This window comes from Myxocyprinus asiaticus, chromosome 8 (assembly GCF_019703515.2).
Source record: "Myxocyprinus asiaticus isolate MX2 ecotype Aquarium Trade chromosome 8, UBuf_Myxa_2, whole genome shotgun sequence".
In the NCBI taxonomy this organism is placed as follows: Eukaryota; Metazoa; Chordata; class Actinopteri; order Cypriniformes; family Catostomidae; genus Myxocyprinus; species Myxocyprinus asiaticus.
Genome location: NC_059351.1, coordinates 6,307,367 through 6,326,020, shown reverse-complemented (window position 1 = coordinate 6,326,020; position 18,654 = coordinate 6,307,367). Strand labels below are relative to the sequence as shown.

The following is an 18,654-nucleotide window of genomic DNA, read 5'->3' as shown; positions in this document are numbered from 1 at the left end:
GCTACTGAGCTCTCTTGCAGCAAATTCCATTGTCATGGTACTGTAACAGCGACTTCTCTGATTGGTGGATCCCACTTCAGGATTGCGGGGAGCATAGTTCACTGGTAATTAGGCTATTAAACAGACTCAGAGCTCATAGGTCTGTCTTGAAAGGTTTATACATCATTGTCAAAATTCATTTTGTCTATGGTAGAAATAAAAGGGATTTTTTCTTCTGGAACCTTACTCTTGTGTAAAGAAAAGAATGTTTAAAAAAATACAAACCCAGGTATAAGCTTTCCTTGCAAAATTAGGGCTACGCACACACAATTACACACACATGTGCACGATCAATGGATGGATAAATATAGAGGGCTTTAGAGAGCTGTTAGTAATTAGCTTTGATGATGAAGCTGGCCGTGAAATACACAAAGCAATTTAGGCTACTCCCAAACGGCTGTCTCTCTCTCTCTCTCTCTCATTTTATCACTCGCTTCCTGTCATTTCTGTCTCTCTTTCTCTCTTCCTCCACAGATTGCCTTTCCAGTGCCTATTTCCCATGTTCACACTTATCTTTTCTCTCGCTTTCTCTCTGCCTCTCCTAATGGTGCTTTTGTGAACACATCTCTATAGTCAAAATTCTGTCTACAATCACATTTGCCGAGCTTCTGACTCATCCAGGATCCTTGAAAATGAATAGTGCTTGCTGTAATTAATCACAATATCCAGCAAGTGAGGCTGTGGAGAAGGAGAACACTGTGGCACTATTAAAATAGATCAAATTAGATGAGCGCTTGACGGGAAGAAAACGCTGGATTATTGTGAGGTTCCTGAATTACATATGTTTAAACGAGTTATGTGCATATATGCAGATGATATATGATATTAGTTTTATTGATATTTGCCTTTTTATCATTAGACAAGACAGTTAACAATTACAGGGAACTGTTGAGGAGAGGCTGATAGAATACGCACTTCAGAGGAAGATATGAGCGCTCCACGGGATGCTGGATCTGCTGAAGTTGTGTGAGGTTGGTTTATTACATCTGTTTAAACAAGATATGCGCATATTTGCAAATAGTATATAATAGAAGTTTTATTGATAATTGCCTTTTATCATTAGAAAAGAAAGTTAAAAGTTACAGGGAACTGCTGAGGAGAGGCTGTTAGAATATGTGCTTTAGAGGTAAATTAATGAGTGCTCCACAGGATGCTGGATCTGCTGAAGTTGTGTGAGGCTGGTTTATTACATCTGCTTAAAAGAGATATGCACATATTTGCAGACGTATATGATACTAGTTTTATTTATATTTGCCTTTTATCATTAGACAAGACAGTTAAATGTTACAGGGAACTGTTGAGGAGAGAGAGGGAGAATGAAACAGGCAGGTACTTTAACATTATGAGCTCAAACACATCTGCCGTGGCTCTGATATGCGGACAGTTTAAATGAGACTGTGTTGCACACCGGTCTATTATTGTAGTAACACAATGGCATGTAACAACAAAATGAACCATGACTGGTCGCCTCAGTTGCTTCACATGCAAGCAGATGATTCTCAGCGCACTCAAGAAACAAATCGGCCAAACAGGAAAATGTATTGGCCGATGCAGATAATTAAACAATTCCGAATATTGGACGTTTTATCGGCCTGAGCGATATATCGGCCGACCACTAGTGGATATAACCTTTAGGCGATTATATTAGATATAATTGTATGTTTAAAATAGGACATGTTTTATAATTCCTGAGGTAATATTAGCACGATCGCTTCTCTCTTTCAGATAGTAGCAGAACACTGGTACTGCAGGATGTCGTCAGCAACATTTTGAAGATAAAAAAAGACATTTTTACATGGCTCCACTCTGCTGTTTGTGTTTGTGTGTGTGCTCGCGTACACGAGAGAAGGAGAGAGCGAGCTCTGTGACTGTGAGAACAGTAACAAGCACTTTTCAATGCAGAAAAAAATGCAAAAGCAACTAATGACGGATAAAAAGTCCATGGCGTAAATTTTACAACTCATATCATCCATGTCGGATAATGTTTATTTGCAGCACAAACTCTGATTGGATCGCGCATTCTGTACCATGCGGTGACACTTTCCGTAAGTATATCATAAACAATACTTGAAAATTTGCAACAGCTGACACATTTTTACAGGTATATACTGTATTTTTAACAGGTATTTCAATGTATGCACTAAATCCCAGAACAGTGCACAAACATTGTGACAAATAAGGGGACAGTTTGCTGACATGTGACTTTAATTACAGTTTTGTTTAGTTTTATTTTTTTTAGGGGGGGGGGGGGTCCCCTTTTTCACCCAATTTGGAATTCCCAATGTGCTTTTGTGGTCATGTAGTGATTCACCTCAATTCGGGTGGTGGAGGATGAATCTCAGTTGCCTCCGCATCTGAGACCGTGCAACCCGTGCATCTTATCGCGTGGCTTGTTGAGCACGTTGCCATGTAGACATAGTGCGAGCGGAGGCTTCATGCCATCCACAGTGGCATCCATGCTCAACTCACCATGCGCCCCATAATGAGGAAGTTACCCCATGTGACTCTACCCTCCCTAGCAACCAGGCCAATTTGGTTGCTTAGGAGACCTGGCTGGAGTCACTCAGCACTCGAACTAGCGAACTCCAGGGGTGGTAGCCAGAGTCTATTACCACTGAGCTACCCAGGCCCCCCAGTTTTGGTTTGTTTTGAAATGTTGCCTTGTAAAAGCGAACCAAACCAAGAAGAAAATGCAACATTGTTACAATTTTAGCCCCTGTTTCGGAACAAATCAAATGAGGTACAGGTCTGAAACAAAAAAGAGATGAGGATTTATAAAGACAGAGAGAAAAAGAGAAATTGCTTAATGTCAAAAGTTGTTTTGTAGAGTTTGGGTACTCAAGTTCGGACTTGACTTGACTCGAAATCGATTCTTTGGGACTCGGAAAATCATTAAGTCTTAAAGCCGTCATTTTATGTGGTGATCGGCTGCAATTTCTTTGCATGCCAGCTTTAAAAGTCTTAAAATATAATGTATCATTTTCCAGTAAGATAAAATGGCTGCTACGCCCATGCAGGTATGGAACAACACAGGGTGAGTAATGATGACAGAAGTTTTATTTTCGGGTGAACTATTTCACTATTGCATTCATTTGTTTTTTTAAGTAGTAGAGGAAGATAGGAGGACGAGTGCAGCTGCTGAGAGACACTATAGAGATTCCCTCTCTTAAACGTATTATTGTTAATTTGGGTAGCAGGTTTCCACCCTCTGGCTTTTTTTTTTTTTTTTCAGTGCCAAAATGATTTTGTTTCATATGAATACAGAGACAAGAGTCAACATTAAAGAGACACACTCACATACACTTGAGTTTCTCTCAAACACAGCATGCACACAAGCAAATTCACAATCCTCCAAACACAACCTGCTTAAGTAAACATCACACACACCTAAAGACATACACACACAGGAGAGAGGCAGCAAGTTATCTCCAAAAGCCAGATAAACACCTGCCAGTTCCTGAACATCCCCAGCAGACACTCGTCCCTTCATATTTGCACTCTTTTACTTACTCCTTCAGTTTGCTTTTCTCAGAATATCCTCATTTTCTGTCATATTTCTCTGTTCTTTCTGGCTACGTTCAAACAATTGCTATTTGGGATTGACAATCGCATTTACTAATGGGGTGTGACTTTCAAATTGCCCTGTTAATACAACAGCTTACAGTAGCAGCTCAAATACTGTCTGTTCGAACAAATAACTGCCAACTCCTTTTTCTCGTGATAGCCGTGAATAACGTCCGTTACTACAGAACAGGTAGACAGATATAACAGTTTTAGGTGCCGATAGTTGCTTTTTAATCCTCTGTGTTCCTCTGTGGCAGGTACTAGAGGATTTTATTGGTTTTATCTGTTTTAATCGGTTATCTGCCTTTTGCACCACCTGCTCAGGATTGGCAAAATTCACTATCAGTCGACCCCTATACCATAGTGACAATGATTAAAGTAAATACAAAAAATGGTGATTTGTATAACATCGGAAAGTCTCATCATGACTGACACAACGTAATTGAATAAAAGTTTAATCGAGTTTATCGGTCAAAAGTTAATTAACCAACTGCGCCTTTAAATGCTTTTTTATGTTTAACTAAGTGTAGAGCACAAAATGTAGTCACACCAAGTCCACAAATCCGATGGGGACAGCACAGACTAACCAAACTCACTCTCAAAATTCATCTGTGAGTCCTGAAAACTGAAAAAATGTATTTAGCATTCTAAAACAGGACTGACAGCTGTACTATTGCTCTCTCCATCTCTGTCCTTCTTTCCATCCTTTATGAGTATGCTCCCTTTTCTAAACCAGCTGTCAAAACACTGACATTCAGGTCTTCAAAATGAAAAGTTAAAATATGCATATTCATGTCTAATCACTTGAGTTACGGTTAAAGGGAAGAGAGGTGGTTTCCGGCTTTAATGAGCTCCTCTGAAATTCGCTGTCGTTTCAGAATGGATTTGAGCTGGGATTATGACACCATTCTGGTTCTGAGGCCTGGATCTGATTTAAGCCTCTGTAGGCCAATTCAGAAAGGGAAGGAGTGAATATATCAGATGAAGGGGGAGAGAGAACAATTTAGTGTTTTAGAAAAGTCTGGTGAACATTAATTATGCAAACGCACACACTTATATCAAACGGCATCTTACAAGACTCTGCATCTTATTCTACAAATGGATTTACATAACCTCACATACATATATTGACACATTTATGTAGAGGAGCTGCGCACAAAGAAAACCATAGAAATGGAGCAGAAAAAAGAAAGGAGAAAAAAAGAATGTGAAAAAAGAGGAGGAAGGATTGTCATGAGGGAAATTAAAGACAAGCTGTCCAAAATATCATTCCCTAACCAGCTAACCCAATCGAGAAGGCATCTTTTTCATTACAGATAAAGATTCTCATGATTTTTAGATTCCGTTTCTTGTGGGTGTGTTTGTGTGGTTATCTCTTTTGGTAAGAACTGTTCTGCACTGGGTGAGCAGAAGCATTAAGTTCAATCTACTGTCTCCAAGGTGACGAGTGACTAAGTGCCTTTAAGAGCTACACCACACTGACAGACCCACATCCTTGTCTCTTTTTATGAGCATACAAACACACACACCTTGTCTCTCTAAAACATACCCATACATAAGCTACTACCATTTCATTGATTCATTTCTTGTTGTGATTGATTCTGTAAAGCTTGTGATTTAGAAAGGCGCAATATAAATAAAACTTATTATTATTACCAGAGTATGAACTCCACACAACAATCAAATCACACACACACACAAACCAAGTGCAATGCATTAATGTTATTTTTTACTAAACCAAGGGGAAATTTACACTTGCTAGCAAGTAAATGCCCTCTAAGATGCATTCGAGATGGATAGAAATCTGAGATGCATACAATATATCAGACAAATGTAAATGCATCTCTTTGTTCTAGTCACATATGTAAACTTTACTCTTCCTAAAAGGAACTACATCAGCATATGGAAGTTTGGAAGCCCAATTTGGAAGTCTGTTTAGTTGTTAATGGCCACATCAAATGCTGCAATTATCACAGAAGTGAACTCGTTATATGTATATAGTACATTGGATTACCAACCATTTTGTGGAGACACATTTATGTTGCCACATGTGAATGGAAAACTGCATCAAGTAGGAAACAGAATGAATCATTAAACCTTGAATGGGTGTCAAATCAAGGAGACAGACACACTTGCACATGCACACACTTTTCTGTCTTTTCTGTCCTGTGGCAAACTAACACGCTACAATTACAAAAACACAGCTTATTAAATCTATTCAAATGTGACTTGATGTGCAGTAACTTTCTGCAATCCTGCGTAATACTGCAACACCTCACACAGAACCAAGGATTGTTTTTCTCTTCCTTTTCTCTCCTCTATTTCAAACTCTCTCATTTAAAATTCACAGCTCTTCCCATCTCTTCATCACGTTGAATTTATGTGAAGGACAATTACACACAATTTATGTATACATCACCACGAGACACCCGCATCTAGCGGACGTTACATTATAATCACTCTACTGTGCATAAGAGCGCTACTACATCAAAGGCAAGACAAATAACATCTTTACGTGCCATTATGATGCAACAAAAGGAACATGAATTTAAATCTTTCTGTCACACTTAAGTAAAGTCACTCCCCACGTGTCATAAAAGTGATTTAAAGCAGCTGAGAAAGAGCCATAATAAAATGTATGACCAGTTTTGGGTGTAATCAGATTACAAAGTAATTAGTTACTGAAATCTAATTACTTTTAAGTTGAAAGAATTGTAACACGTTACATTTTAAATTCTTGTAATCAGTTTACAGTTATTGACTTTCAATTAAAGTATAGTCAACATTACTTGGGTTACACAAATGTTTTAAATAATTTATGTTTAATACATTTAAATTCATACGTTCATATGTACAGTATGTCTGCTTGTGTTTCTGTGACAGCTAAAGGCTGTTCAACAATACATAAGGAGGAAATGTACACTTTTTACTTGATGAGCAGAAAAACAACTTTTCTATGAAAAGTAAAGTAATTAGTAATATGATTACTTTTCCCAAGTATATTTTACCATTTTAGAGAAGTAAATAGTAATTTGTAGTGGGTAACTAATTGATTTTGAGTAACCTACCCAACACTGTCTATGACTGCTGGTGTCAACTAAATAGTGAATTATGCATTATTTTTTTCATATATATATATATATATATATATATATATATATATATATATATATATATATATATATATATATCAGTATATATTGCAATTCTCTAAAACTGCTGTTAAAATGCTTTAAACTCTCACTTTAAGTAGGCTTAAATTACATGTAATCTGAGAGTCATGCACAAAAAAAAAACTTGATATTAGCCTAAAGGTGGAGAGAATCAATCTCCTAAATCTCCATTATCAATTAAAACATCACAAACGATATCAGGCACAGATTATATAGACTCTTTTATTAAGAAATTCCGCAAATACACGATATAAAACAACTCCTAAATAGCAGAAAATTGCATTTTAATACATTAGGTGTTAAGAAAAATACAGACACACAATAGGCTACTAAGGAACGCGTTCTAAAAAAGGTAGACGCACGCAGCGCAACGAATACAACATAAAGCAAGGGTCTCGTTTAAATAGCTCGTTATTTTTATTTTGTTTTCATCATAATGGAGAACAGCTGGCAATGCATCTGGTGTGAAGTGGCACCAGTTCAGTACAAGCGCCATGCTGAGCACCACTGTTGCCAGACCAGTAGTTATGCTTTCCCATACCTGCAGGAGCTCGAGTCAGACTCCACGTTGTGGTTGTTGTTCTCCTCGTCTCCAGGGCCAGGAGCGTCTGATACACGCGTGGACTGTTGCGGCTGCTGTTGTTGCTGTTGCTGCTGCTGTTGCTGGAGCGGCTCCAGGCTCTCGCTGGAGCGCGAGTGGGCAGGGAAGACCCAAGGCACAGGCGGGGGGCTCCGGCACTCCTGCTGGCTCATGGACCGAGGACACGCGGAGGCGCCCACTACCACCACCTCCGACTGTCCGCCGTTCGGACCCGAATCCCCAAACTTTCGGTTGTTGTATATGTTGGAGGAAGAGTTGCCGTTATTCGAGCTGGTACCGGCGGCGGCGTTTGAGCTGCTGCAGCCGCCAAGGGAGGGCTGATCCACGCCGGAGGATGAGGAGCCCCCGGTGCCACGGATGCTGCTGCTGAAAAGATCTCCCGAAGGCTGGTTAACGGGAGGAGGAGATGTGGGGTGGCCAAACCATCGCCAGCGGATGCGCAAGATCTGCTTAACGTCAAAGTCTTTCCTGGGATTCGACATTCCCGAGACTCCGGTAACGGGAGACGCGGGGACGGAACGACGAGCCTCGTGATCCGTGATTATCTTGGTAACGGAACACGGAGCACTTCTGGCGGAGACAACGAGTATAATAAAAGCACGGAGGGAGAAAGGGAATTACACCTCTCTCTCTCTCTCTCTCTCTCTCTCTCTCTCTGATGACATTCGTACATGAATAGAATTGAGAGATCTGAAAGAAAGAAAGAAAGAAAGAAAGAAAGAGAAATATTCAGGCTTACACCTACAGTATCAACCAAATAGCAATTTAATGAACGCTTGTCACATTCATAAACAATGTGTCTTAACACAAATCAGGATAATCAGAAAATTACACCGATCAGCCACAACATTAAAACCACCTGCCTAATATTGTATAGGTCCCCCTCCTGCCACCAAAACAGCGCCAACCCGCATCTCAGAATAGTATTCTGAGATTATATTCTTCTCACCACAATTGTACAGAGCAGTTATCTGAGTTACCATAGACTTTGTCAGTTCAAAATAGCCTGGCCATTCTCTGTTGACCTCTCTCATCAACAAGACGTTTCCATCCTCAGAACTGCCGCTCACTGGATGTTTTTTGTTTTTGGCACCATTTGGAGTACATTCTAGAGACTGTTGTGCGTGAAAATCCCAGGAGATCAGCAGTTACAGAAATACTCAAACCAGCCCATCTGGCACCAACAATCATGCCACGGTCCAAATCACTGAGATCACATTTTTTCCCCATTCTGATGGTTGATGTGAACATTAACTGAAGCTCCTGACCCATATCTGCATGATTTTATGCACTTCACTGCTGCCACACGATTGGCTGATTAGATAATCACATGGATGATTGTTGGTGCCAAACGGCTGGTTTGAGTAGTTCTGTAGCTGCTGATCTCCTGGGATTTTCACACACAACAGTCTCTGGAATTTACTCCAAATGGTGCCAAAAACAAAAAACATCCAGTGAGTGGCAGTTCTGCGGACGGAAACACCTTGTTGATGAGACAGGTCAACAGAGAATGGCCAGACTGGTTCGAACTGACAAAGTCTACAGTAACTCAGATAACCACTCTGTACAATTGTGGTGAGAAGAATATAATCTCAGAATGCTATTCTGAGATGTGGGTTGGCGTTGTTTTGGCGGCATGAGGGGGACCTACACAATATTAGACAGGTTGTTTTAATGTTGTGGCTAATCGGTGTATGTGTGTACCAAAAATGTTATGTAGAAACTATTATGATAATGGTGCAGACAATTGTTTATTCCTGTTATTCCTTGTCCATGACTCAATGCGGTTCAAATACAGCAATACCTTGTCATCTGTAGAAAGGGAGAGATTGTGCATAGTTTATTGGTCACTGAAAACAAATCTATAATGAGGTGCAGTTATTTATAGAAAAATAGTTCCAGAGGAAATAAACAGGAAATAAACATTTAAGCCTACATCCATCCACCCACCTACCCACCCACACATTTGTTGGTCAGGTAAACCCATAAAACTGAATAGCATTGCTTGACATCACCCATCGTCACCCCTCAGTGTACTGTAGATAGCCTTTATTTTCCACCTCCAGATTTTCCCTCTTTTTAAGCACATACCTCACATTTAGCAGTTGTTGATTCTGTGACCTTTCCACTTAGAGCTCACTTAGTCAATGGAAACACAAACCAGACAACCACTCTGCATAATCAATATCACACATTAAAGCTCAATACCCCTTGCACACACATTTGTCAATACCACAACAGTACACTTCCACGGGAAATACGGTAGAAATGCGATCTGAATGAGAGGGAAAACATAAAGGCAGTAGAATGTGAGAGAAAAAAAAATGAGAAAGAGAAACTGCAGTGTCAAGTGTGATATTGTGAGATTGAGAGGATTTTATAAAGACTTTAGTGTATCTTAAAAATGATCATGCAAAAGTAGACTTTAATCTGCCACAAAAACCAAAAAAAAAAAAAAAAAAAACTGTACTACTCCTCTATACACTGCCTTTTACACAATACTGGAAAGAGAGAAAGTAAACAGAGGAAGCAAGGGAGGGGTTTTGGTTCTATAGCCTAAGTGTTCCCCTGGCCATAAACCTGTCTTTAATTTACGTTCTGTCCAAGAATGAATGTGACGCCAGCCATCCATTGCAATCTGGTCAGTGTGTGTGTGTGTGAGAGAGAGAGAGAAAGGGAAAGTATGAGAGCCAAAGAAAGACAGAGAGGATAAATCATTCCCAGTAGGATCAGCCCAAATTTTGGGCTCAATTCAGGCCACGTAAACCACAACAGAGAGCTGAAATTTCTGACTGCTTTTGTAACACTATTCACAGATGTTGGCTTTAAGGGCACATAAAATAAACAAAGCCAGGCCCATGTGCCCAGAGTGCCACTAACAAGCAAAACATCAGTAAACTGGTGGAGCGGGGGCCAGGATTCTTTCATTTTATCATTCTGTCCCAGAAAATCACGGCTTCCGAGCTGAATAATTCTCATTGGGCTGACCAAATACAAACCATGTACTGCAAAGGAGGCAGATTTTAGTGCATCTTACACATATTGCTTCCCAAATATAGCTTTTGCCTGAAATAAACACTTTCTTTGAAAGATCTGCAGGGTAAAGGAATCATTCCCCCCATTATTTACTCACCCTCATATCATTCTAACCCGTATGTCTTTCTTATGTGGAACACAACAGGAGATGTTTTGAAAAATATTCATGCTGCTCTTTTCTATACATTGAAAACATATAGTGACAAGGGGCCTTCTAGCTCCAAAAAGGACCAAAAAGCACTATAAATGTAATCCATATCAGGGTTTCCTGGGTCAAAAATAGTCTTCGGGGGTGGCTGACGTACATGGTCATCTATGTGTGAAAAGTGGGTTTATTAATTGCAATTAATTCAAATGTAACATAATTACATAGTTTACGAGAACATTCATGAAATTACAAGCATTTCATGTTTACATTGGATATATGAGTTGTTTACTCAAGCTTAACTTTTTACTATTCTTACTAGTTTTAATTAAGTCACCGTTACTCTCTAAACCCTAAAGTTGTCATTAATAAAAAAAAATATTAAGTGTTCCTAATTAAACAGTACTTGAAATGTCACATTTTGGAATCATTACTCAAATATACACATTGTTTAAATTTTGGCTTCCAGTACTATGAACTGAAAATTATCAAGTACAAAACTGTGTGGAATACCCATAAGCCCTTGCACTTGAATAAATTATGTATGTATAATTGTTATTAAAAAATTAATTGTTTTAATTTTTGTTGATTTGTTGTAGCTGGTTGACGGTTGTGATTTTTGTGAAGTCACCATTAGAGTGATTAGTGTGCCCTCTATTGAACTTGGAGCCTGTGCAATTTAAGTTTTCTTTTCTTCTCAATTTTACTTTACAAAAGTACAGATTTATGTGCACTAAGAAGTATTGAGGAGAATCCAATGTGCAAGCTGGTCAGCCTAGATTCCAATCATAATTTTCCCTTACTGTATAAGATAAGCTATAGCTCAATTTAAATAATTAAATAAAAACAATGATACTTTGATCACAGATGAGTAAGTTTACTTTACTTAAATAATTAAGTTCACTTTACTTTAGCCGAATTAGTAGGTTTACTTGGAAAAAGCATGCAAACCATTTGCATTCAAAAAATCTAAGTAAGGTCAACTAATTTGATTTTACAGTGTAAGCATCTGGAAACTTCAAGGTGGTGTGGGAAATCAAACCAAACTAACTTAAATAAAACTTTATTTCTATAAGGCTTGTTTATAATATTCTGAATAAATACAGGAGCAATGTTTGAAATGTTTGCATTACCCCATAGCACTTTGAAGTGAAACATTCTCAGTCGAATTCAAATGAGCTGAATTCTACATTCTCTAAATTCTCAGTAGAATTAAAATGGGTCACATACGTTTTTAGGTCTGCGGTGTGACAGAGGAAAGCGGATTGACTTTCCCAAATGATGCGCTATGCTGTCTCTGGAGGGGGCATATCAAAGGAAGTCTGGTTGACTTGTACACATCAACGCATCACTCGCGACACACATGCGAAACTAGGCTTTAATCGCCCCACGAAGGAAAATTAAAGTCTTTATTCACTGATAGTCTTCCCCCTTTTCACACTTGCGAATATTCAAACTTGGAGTGTTTTTTACAACCACACGAGGGTGAGTAAATGTTGACAGAATTGTCATGTTTGTGTGAGCTATTCCTTTAAAGAAATACATTTGTGGCAATTGTGTAAGTGGGATGAGTTTAATACAAGGAGGAATTTAAAGTGGTCCCAGAGTGCTTGGTTCTCTGACAGCAACGGAGACTGCAGTGATAGAAAGCACAGGTCTGAGATCAGTAGTGATGCAGTAACCAGTGGTGACCCTGTGATGGTCAAAGCTTTATTTCACACTGATTCAGATCTGGAGGAAGCAAGTCTGACAGGGGTGCTAACCTCTATATGTGCTGTCTTATATACACACACCCACACCCATACAGACACCCCACTGTCACAAAGTTTTATGTGTAATGTGACTGCAGGTAGAATCATGGAATGATGGGAAGGATGATTAAGCAATTTATTCTTTATGGGCCCAACTTATTTTCTCAACGTTCCCTCTCTGTCCTTCCCTCAAATGTTAATTTCATCATTCATCTTTCCTGCATTTAAATCAAAACTGCTCAGCAAATACTATATATCACACAAGCGGGTACATGGAGGAGACTCTGAGCAGACTAATTAAAGTGTTGCATGACTCAGCATTTCTTAAAATAGGCGGTGTAAAAAGATGCATTACAGTAGTGAGGACAAACATGCATGCATGCAACATCCACAGGTGAGATGTGGGCAGTAAACACACACAAAAGCACTATATAAGAGTTTTTTCTGGATCCAGCTTTCCTTACTATGTTGGAAAGAAAATGGATAGCATAAGTCTGAAACGTACTCTACGCAAGCTTAATTTCATGCACTGCTGCATTCTGAAAAGTCTCTGACTGCAATTCAATACAAGTATGCACTGCATTCGCAACATTGCGTTATAACCGCCCTTTGTGTAAACTGTCCGCTTCTACAGTGAGTTTCACTTTTATGGAGCTTGAAATCATGATCGTGCCTAGAGACTGCAATAGCGAGATGTACAGTGAAAAAGGAGTTACATTTTTGTCTGTTCTCACCCAAAACCAACTGGATCACTTCAGAAGATTACTTTTATGCTGCCTTTATCTCCTTTTGGAGCTTTAAAGTTTTGGTCACCATTCACTTGCATTATGAGGATCAACAGAGCTGAAATATTCTTCTAAAAATCTGTTTTAGAATAGCTAAAGGAGTAGTTCACCCAACAAATTGAAACAGAAACAGATTTCCTCAATGTCTGGTAGGCTACATCCATCATTTCTACACATTTACTAACACACACACACACACACACACACACACACAAATAACACCTACTTACACTCTGACATACCATGTAATCTCATTCCAGAAACCAAAAGCGAAATTGGGCTGAGAGGTTAGATGTCTCATTGCTTTGATTTATGCCTGCAACTGAAGTGGGAGGAAATGTGTTTGCATTTCTAGACAAGAGAATTAAACTACACACACACATCTGACATCACACATTTACCCTAAATAATGGATTTTAATTGTCATAAAACACAATACATGCAGCATGACGATCAAGTGTGCTGTGTACACATTTTGCATTTCAAACAGCCACACAAACATCTTACTATTCAGAGTATGTCTGTTTCCAAAAAGCATTCTTACTGCTCTGCTGCATTCCTGTTTTCTCTACTGCCACTGGCTGAAATTATTAGACAGATCTGGCCTTACACACACGCACACACATACACACACAATCCATTCCCTCCAAACTCATCAGCCAAAATATCAGCAGGCTCATTTTGCACATAGCAATGACATATTCACCCTCTGCTCATCCATGCTTACACTGATTCTCATAAGTCTATCCACCCATTTCTCTCTCTTTGTCTCAGGCTGAACATGAACAGTGCGGGAATTGGATGCAGATAGAGGTGATACGGGGCAAGCCAGCAGGGTTTAGATATCAGTGGAGACGGACGGAATAGATGGAGTAATGGATTTAAAGAAAAAAAAAGAAGCAAGAATTTCCTCCTGAAATAAAAAACTGCAGGCTCAAGGTTAAAAGACTGGACATATCCGGCTGGCAGACCACCTCCGGAAAGAATATCCCACTCGTTTTCTTCATGCATAAAAGATCCTGAAATTCCTCAGGATGTGTGTTATACAGCAACTCAAGCACAAGACATATATTTAAGGAAAAACTAGAATTGTGCATGTGCATGTCTAATGGTGACCAGGAGGAGGGCGGGGCCAGGCCGTGAGGATACACGCCCGGCCCTGAATCGGGCTAATCAGCCGGGAGGGGGATACAGAGGAGCCTAAGACGCCAGTTCGAGAGAGAGAGAGCCACATGCAGCCACTGTGTGTGTGTGTGTGTGTGTCTATGTGTTTGTGTTTACAATGATTTAGGTTCATTTATGATATTAAAACTTACGCTGACTGTTCAGCCGGTTCTCGCCTCCTCCTTGGCCATCCCTTACCCCGTTACACTAATTAACACTAAAAAAAAAAATAAAAAAAATAAATAAATAAAAAACATGGAATTACCATGGTACCATGGTTTCTGGACTGGTACTTTGAATGTCTTTAGTATTCATAGTGTTCTACCTTGAAGTAAATACTATGGTACATAGAATATGGTAATTCAGACATAGTACCATGGTAATATATTGTTTTTGTGTGGACATGCACTATGGTAATACTATAGTTTTAGGACATGTACCATAACCCTTATTCACACTAGCGCCATCTTTGATTTTTAAATGGGAATGGCAACAAGGCTGTGAGGGATAGACTTACAGTCTCTTCAATGGGCTGTACTGCAGTTTAAAGTGTTTTTGGACAAGCATTGATAAAATATCTGTCCAAGAATATTCAGTATACAAAGAATTCCAGACAACATGAGTTGTGGAAAATCAGATATGATCTAGGAGCTTTGCCAGAGTACCAGATTACATGAATTTGGCAATTTTGAAATGGCATCATTGTAATATACCATGATTTTTGGACATGTACCATGATAATACCACGCCATTCTTGGTATTCTAATTTGTGTAAATACCATGGTTCAGGAAATATGGTAATTTATACATATGGTAATACCAGGTTTTTTGAACATGTACTACGGTAATACCATAAAATTCTTGGTATTTGTGGTGTTCTACATTGGAGTACATACCAACGGTATAAGGCATATGGTAATTCAGATATAATTCAGATAATATTTTTGTGTGTGTGTGTGTGGAGTTTAGTGATGGGACGTTCATGAATCTTTTATGTGAGTCAGAAGAACGAGTAGTCTCAGAGAGTGATTCATTCATTTTGTGTTGGCCGCGCATGTGCATTGTGCAACCTCCGTTCGTTTATTACGTGAAAACTGCATAGGCGCTTTACAGGACACAGAAATGATTAGTTCAACTCTTGAGTCTTTTGGTCCGAGTCGTTCGTTCTTTTGTCACGTGACAGCCGAATACGCTATGCAGTGACAAAAGAACGAACGACTCGGACAAGAAGATTCCAGAGGTGAACTAATCTTTCTGTTTCTCATAATTTGTGCTTGACTGCATTATCAATTTTTCCTTATTGGGACTATAATCAAAGTTTGCGTAAGTAGACGTGTTGGGGGGATTTGGCTATTGAAAATGTAACATTTTAATTTAATTCTGCTCAAATGAACGAAATGAACGAAATGACTTGAATAAAGATTCGTTCATTTTGCTGAACAAGACTCAAAGATTCAAGTCAGGAAAATGATCCGAACTCCCCATCACTAGTGGAGATGTACTATGGTAATTCTATAGTTTTTGGACATGTACCATAGTAATACCATGGTGTTCTTGATATTCATGGTATTTTATATTGGAGTAAATGCCATGGTACGTGGAATATGGTAATTCAGACATGACACCATGATAATATTTTGTTTTTTGGACATGAACTAATGTAATACCATGGTTTTTGGACACGTACCATAGTAATACCATGGTATTCTTGATATTCACGGGATTCTACCTTGAAATAAAAAACCGTGGTACATGGAATATGGTGATTCAGACATGGCACCATAGTAATGTCATGTTTTTGGACATGTGCCATGGTAACACCATGATATTCTTGGTATTCATGATTCTAGTCTGAGTAAATACTATGGTATGTGAAACTCTGTCTTAATTCAGTGCCATGGTATATATTAAAACAACATGGCATAATCATCTGATACCATTACTGTACCACAGTTTGTAAACATGAGTGTTTGAGTGTACAAGTAAGTGTGTGTGTGTGTGTGTGCGCGCGCGCATGCTTGCTAGCCATATATGTTTCCTAGAAGAGAGATTTGTACTTGATGAGAAACAAAGATTTCATTGATTATGTTTTATGGTATTGACAACAGGAGCAGAGTTGGACACGCACACATACACACTCAGACACCAGAGATAGATGTTGAAGATCAGAAGACGTCTGCACAGTTTACATTTCATCAGAGTGGAGATAAACTGAGAGGTCTTAAGAATGAAATAAATAAGCAAGTTCTAAACCACTCTAGACCTTAAAGACCTGGAGCGTCTGCAAGAGATCCTAAAATACATCCTGAATTATTGATTTCTCAAAATCACTCCCTTGAACAAAAACAAATAAATACATTTCCCTGTCCCTGGTCTGGCTGCACTTGAGTCAAGTCACACACACACACACACACTTTTCCTTTATGAGTCTCCTGAAGGCTTATTGTTTAAGGATCATAAATAGTGCTGCAGCTCCACACTGTAAATAAACATATCATCCAGGTTTCGCCTCTTCTACTGGCCATGAGGGAAACACACATGCACATGAGGTACAAAATGAGAGAGAAAGAGAACTGGTCTGGGTCTGACCTGCATACACACTGATGCACCACTACAACACTGAGCACAACTGACAACCTTTTGTGTGTGTGTGTGTGTGTGTGTGTGTGTGTGTGTGTGTGTGTGTGTGTGTGTGTAACAGTGAGCAAGAGAGAGAGAGAGAGACAGGTAAGTGCTGACTTAGTAGTTCAATTTCTCTGGCCCTTCAATGTCTCCAACCTCCTTTCTCTATCCATCTCTTTGATTTCCATTAGTTCATCTCTCTGTTGCTCTCTCTTTGTGTGTCAGCCTTTATAACTGCAGAATACTAAAAATCTAGCTATTTGCTCTGTTCTGAAACCTAGTGAGCAGTGTTTGCATACTGCAGAGCATGGCAGTTGCCATTCCCTAGCATGCAGACAAAATCGGGGAAATATATGCCTCATTAAGATGCTCATTAAAGATTATTATTAATCGAAAATACTTAAATCTGAACATGACATCGGCAGGAGGGGTCCATCAATAGCGATGATTTCTGGTAGCGGGAGGTGACTTATAAGCTCTGTTTTTTCTGCGACTTCTCTCATTGGATCTTGCTTCAGGATTGTGGGTAGTGCATTTCTTTACCTGGTTTTTGGAAATAATGTCCGTTTAATGGAATCGGGCGGCAGAAATTGCATACAGCTGCTTTCAAAAAGCGTATTTTAAATAGCCAAAGCATTCGTATTGCTGTAAGTCTGTGCATCCTTATAGTATGGTGACAGGTTTTTGAAAAAACAAAATTTATATATATATTTAATGCGCTTTAATTGTCACGTTACTATGATGTGTCAATGTGGTACGGCCAGGGGAAAAACGCCATACCCTAGGTTTTTTTTTTTTTAAATGATGACACTACTTTTTAGAATATCACAGTATTAACTTAGCAACATGCTAGCATCAAACTGTATTGGAGTCGAGATTTTTTTTATTTTTATTATTATAATAAATAAACTTCGATTTTATTCAATCCTTTAACAAATATTAAATTGTTACAAGTGTGGGTGACAAACAAATCAATGTTTAAATCCTTTTTTTCCTATAAATCTCCACTTTCACATTCTAAAAGTGAAAGTTGAGATTTTTAGTCAAAAAGGACTTAAATATTGATCTGTTTCTCACCCACACCTATCATATTGCTTCTGAAGACATGGATTTAACCACTGCAGAATAATGGATTACTTTTATGCTGCCTTTATGTCCTATTTGGAGCTTCAAAGTTCTGGTCATCATTCACTTACATTGTATGGACCTACAGAGCTGAGATATTCTTCTAAAAATCTTTGTTTGTGTTCTGCTGAAGAAAGAAAGTCATACACATCTGGGATGGCATGAGGGTAAAGAAATGATGAGAGAATTTTCATTTTTGGGTGAACTATCCCTTTAAGAAGACAGCTGCCTTAATAGGCAATAGGTAGTGAGGCAGCTCACTAGGTTTTTGAACAGATATATTCTCTTCCACTGTATGCATGTCTTTTAATGTACCTGCTTATAGTGTGTGTCCAAGACAAGAAGACAGCATGTGTATGTTGCCAATGCTCAGGATGAACTGATAGAGTAATGGATGGATGAAGACAGCTTAAGTGGGACCTCTCTAGTCTCTCTGGAGGGAAAAGAGGAAGGCAAAAATTTATACATTAAATATGGTACAGTGTGTAGTAAAAAAAAAAAAAACTGCCAACATACTGTCAAAGTGTCATCTCAAGACTAAGACAAGGCCTTCACAAGCTCACCCTGTGCATATTCATGCTCTGTTTATTCCCCATATGTTCACATGCAGCAAACTTTAGTGGCAGTGTCTGCACTTGTTCAAAATTTA

General features: G+C 38.9%; 1 protein-coding gene across 1 annotated transcript in view; it reads right to left on the bottom strand.

Moving 5' to 3' along the window:
- LOC127445361 (kelch-like protein 5) overlaps window positions 1–18,654 on the bottom strand; it is a 73,520-nt gene extending 54,866 nt beyond the window's left edge. Inside the window, exons 1-3 of the mRNA XM_051705393.1 lie at window positions 18,569–18,654; window positions 18,321–18,438; window positions 7,318–8,067 (exon numbers count right to left, since the gene is read on the bottom strand). Of these exons, the coding sequence (XP_051561353.1) occupies window positions 7,318–7,859 (542 nt within the window). The 5' untranslated portion in view covers window positions 7,860–8,067; window positions 18,321–18,438; window positions 18,569–18,654. The remainder of the gene's footprint in view (window positions 1–7,317; window positions 8,068–18,320; window positions 18,439–18,568) is intronic.